The sequence below is a fragment of the Paralichthys olivaceus genome, chromosome 24, assembly GCF_024713975.1.
Source record: "Paralichthys olivaceus isolate ysfri-2021 chromosome 24, ASM2471397v2, whole genome shotgun sequence".
In the NCBI taxonomy this organism is placed as follows: Eukaryota; Metazoa; Chordata; class Actinopteri; order Pleuronectiformes; family Paralichthyidae; genus Paralichthys; species Paralichthys olivaceus.
This window is the reverse complement of record NC_091116.1, coordinates 3,418,656-3,421,683: the sequence shown is the minus strand read 5'-3', so window position 1 is coordinate 3,421,683 and position 3,028 is coordinate 3,418,656. Positions and strand designations below refer to the sequence as shown.

The window sequence follows — 3,028 nt, the reverse complement described above, 5'->3', positions numbered from 1 at the left end:
CAGGAACACAGAAGGGAACATGAGAGAACACAGGATGAACATAGCGAGGGACAAGGAGAGGAACACAGGAGAGGGACAAAGAGAACAACACAGGATGGAGCACAGAGGAGAGCAGAAGGGAACATGAGCGAGGGACACAGAGGGGACATAGAACTACATGAATTCCAAACGTAACAATAATGCAATTTAAACTAGAATTGAAAACACTCTCTTTCTAAAAGAGGACAAAATACGATAGCCCCTGACAGAAAACAATACCAGTGACAGAAAACACCATACCGTGACAGAATGCAATATCAGTGACAGAAAACACCAAAACGTGACAGAATACAATACCAGTGACAAAAACTCCGTAACCATGACAAAATAATACCATAACCGTGGTAGTATCGGAGTAAAAGTACACATTTTATTTAGGAAATGTAGTGGAGTAAAAGTGAAAGTTGTCCGAAATAAAAAATAACAAAGTAAAGTGAAATTTCCACTTAAGTAGAAATGTAAAGAAGTATTTGTACTTGGTTACATTACAACACTGGGTAAGGTCAGCTCAGGTGCTGTTGGATGGGCGCTGCTGACTACTTCCAACACTGTGGTTTTCTCAACCCCAGAGCGTGGCGGATTCTCTTCCAGAGTGAAGTCTTCTTTGGTTTCTCAGGGAGAACACTGGAGAGAGACTTCTCCTCAGTGACATCATCCTTACTCTCTCCATTGAGCTCCCTACTGGAAACATCAGCTTCATGACAGTGGCAGACCACATTGTAAGAAGCTTTGAGCTTCATCAGCTCTTCTTGGAGAACCTTCTTCTCCTGTAGCTCAGTGTTGAACTTCTCCTGGTTGGTAGTCTGATTTTGATAGACCTCATGATAAGAAGCTCTGAGCTTCATTAGCTCTTCCTGGAGAACGTTCTTTTCCTGCTTCTCCTCCTGAAGCTCAGTGTCGAACTTCTCCTGGTTGGTAGTCTGATTTTGACAGACCTCATGATAAGAAGCTCTGAGCTTCATCAGCTCTTCCTGGAGCGTTATTCTCATCAGAAGCTCATCGTTCTGTTTGAGCTTCTCTTTCAGAGCCTTAATCTCAGACTGCATTGTTCCACATGTCTGAAAAATAGAAACATGGAATTCATTATTAAAAGTCCACTCAACACAACCTGAACATACATTTCTAAAAAAAAATAATTCTTACCAGAATGTTCATTTTGGTAAAGGGGGATTTGTAGTTAAGAGAGCAGTGTCTTCTTGATGAATTTTTACTGAACAAATCAGCGGTTGTCTCAGTAGGCAGGATTGTTGTCTTCACTAATGAGGACTGTGGTCTTCTCAGTTGACAGTCTGTTATTTTCACAAGCTAATAACTTCAAGCAAGGGAACTTGTTATTTATACGTTTGGTAATTCAGAGGACCAAAGAAATATCCTTTAATGTCTAGAGTTTTTGGTTCTTTGATTGGATTTGATAAGGATTTGCAGGCCAGCAATCCCTTTGATGGTTGCCCCCACATCAATCATCAAAGAAGATTTTAAGAAGCAACCGTTTCCATAGCGATTTTTATAACTGCACAACATGCGGCCCCTGGGGGTTTATCAGGTTGACTTCTATATGATGCACATCATTGCGGAGCATACACAAATTCTGAGCTAGGCAGCTACTATACACATGTTGCACTGATAGCTACAGTGATTTGTGATATGCTTGAGGGAATTAATGAAATATGCTATGAAGTGTTGAATTAAGTATGTAGATCCTTTAAATTAGTAAAAGTACATAAGCATCAACAAAATATAAGTCTATGTGTCAGTAAGTACATAGTGTGAAATCTTAACAGCACAAGCATTATAAAATAAATGTAGTTGGATGAAAATAAAATCATGAAAATGGAAAACACTGTAGAGCAACTGTAGTCAACTACTTTACCATCAGCAGGAAGTGGGTACATTTTTGCAAACTAATTGTTGCATTGTGTGTCACTGAGAGTGTGTTTGTGTAGCAAGTTTGGATTCATGTTTGTAAAAAATGTCTGTGTGTGTGGGTGTGTGTGTGTGTGAGGACCTTGATGCTGGCTGGATTCTAAAAGTGATGTGAAATAATTGAGGAGATGTGTATTTACATGTTGATCTATGTGATTTTAGTCTGTGAGAGCTATCGATGCACTGAGTTGATAACACAGGCACCGACATGTGCGACAGTGTTGGTCAAATACGGTCTCTACAATTGTCAGTGCATCTACAGATGTGTTTGACTGTTTCCATTTCATTTCATTTACTATGTTCCACTTAATACTGGGCTAAAAGGATTGGTTTATGTAATATTTATGTCTTTGTTATGCACATTATTGTCACGGTTATGGTTTTATTTGGTCATGGTTATGGTGTTTTCTGTCACTGGTATTGTATTCTGTCACGTTATGGTGTATTTTGTCACGTTATGGTGTATTTTGTCACGGTTATGTATTTTACGTCCCTCTCTGTGTCCCTCTCCTGTGTTCCCCTCAATGTCCCTCGCCACGTTTCCTCTCATGTTCCCTTCTGCCTTCCTCTGTGCTCCACCCTGTGATTCTCCTGTGTTGTTCTCTGTGTCCCTCTCCTGTGTTCCCCTCCTTGTAAATGGTAAATGGTTGTATTTATATAGCGCTTTTCTAGTCTTGAAGACCACTTAAAGCACTTTACACTACAGTTTTCCATTCACCCATTCACACACACATTCATACAGTGCTTCTATAGCTAGCACTTTTTTTGATGTTCTATTGGGCAGTTTTGGGGTTCAGTATCTTGCCCAAGGACACTTTGTGTGTGTGTGTGTTTCACCCTGTGCCTATCCCGAATTCATCCCTGTCTTGGTTATTGTATTTTGTTCGCGTTGTTAAGTTTGTTCAGTGTTTCCTGTTTTATTTTGTAGTCCTTGCTCCCTGTGTGTTTTTACCTTTTGACTTCCTTCCCTCATCAGGTTCACCTGTTTGTCTTGTGCCACCTGTCCCCCGTTACTCATTAGTTCAAGTGTGTATTTAAGTCTTTGTGTTCCCCCCATGTGATTGTT

The 3,028-nt window shown here is 40.1% G+C and overlaps 1 protein-coding gene across 2 annotated transcripts; it reads right to left on the bottom strand.

Annotated features, from left to right (window-relative positions):
* Window positions 1-387: 387 nt before the first annotated feature.
* LOC138407004 (uncharacterized) lies at window positions 388-1,369 on the bottom strand. Of its 2 annotated transcripts, XM_069521317.1 has the most exons (3): window positions 1,183-1,369; window positions 975-1,097; window positions 388-857 (listed from the first exon to the last, which is right to left on the bottom strand). In XM_069521317.1, exons 1-3 carry the CDS (start codon window positions 1,192-1,194, stop codon window positions 576-578), a joined length of 417 nt encoding a protein of 138 aa, XP_069377418.1. In that variant the 5' UTR covers window positions 1,195-1,369; the 3' UTR covers window positions 388-575. The 2 variants fall into 2 exon arrangements, with proteins under 2 accessions (XP_069377418.1, XP_069377417.1); XM_069521316.1 differs by having other exon boundaries at window positions 388-1,097; window positions 1,183-1,368.
* Between the last annotated feature and the right edge of the window lie 1,659 nt (window positions 1,370-3,028).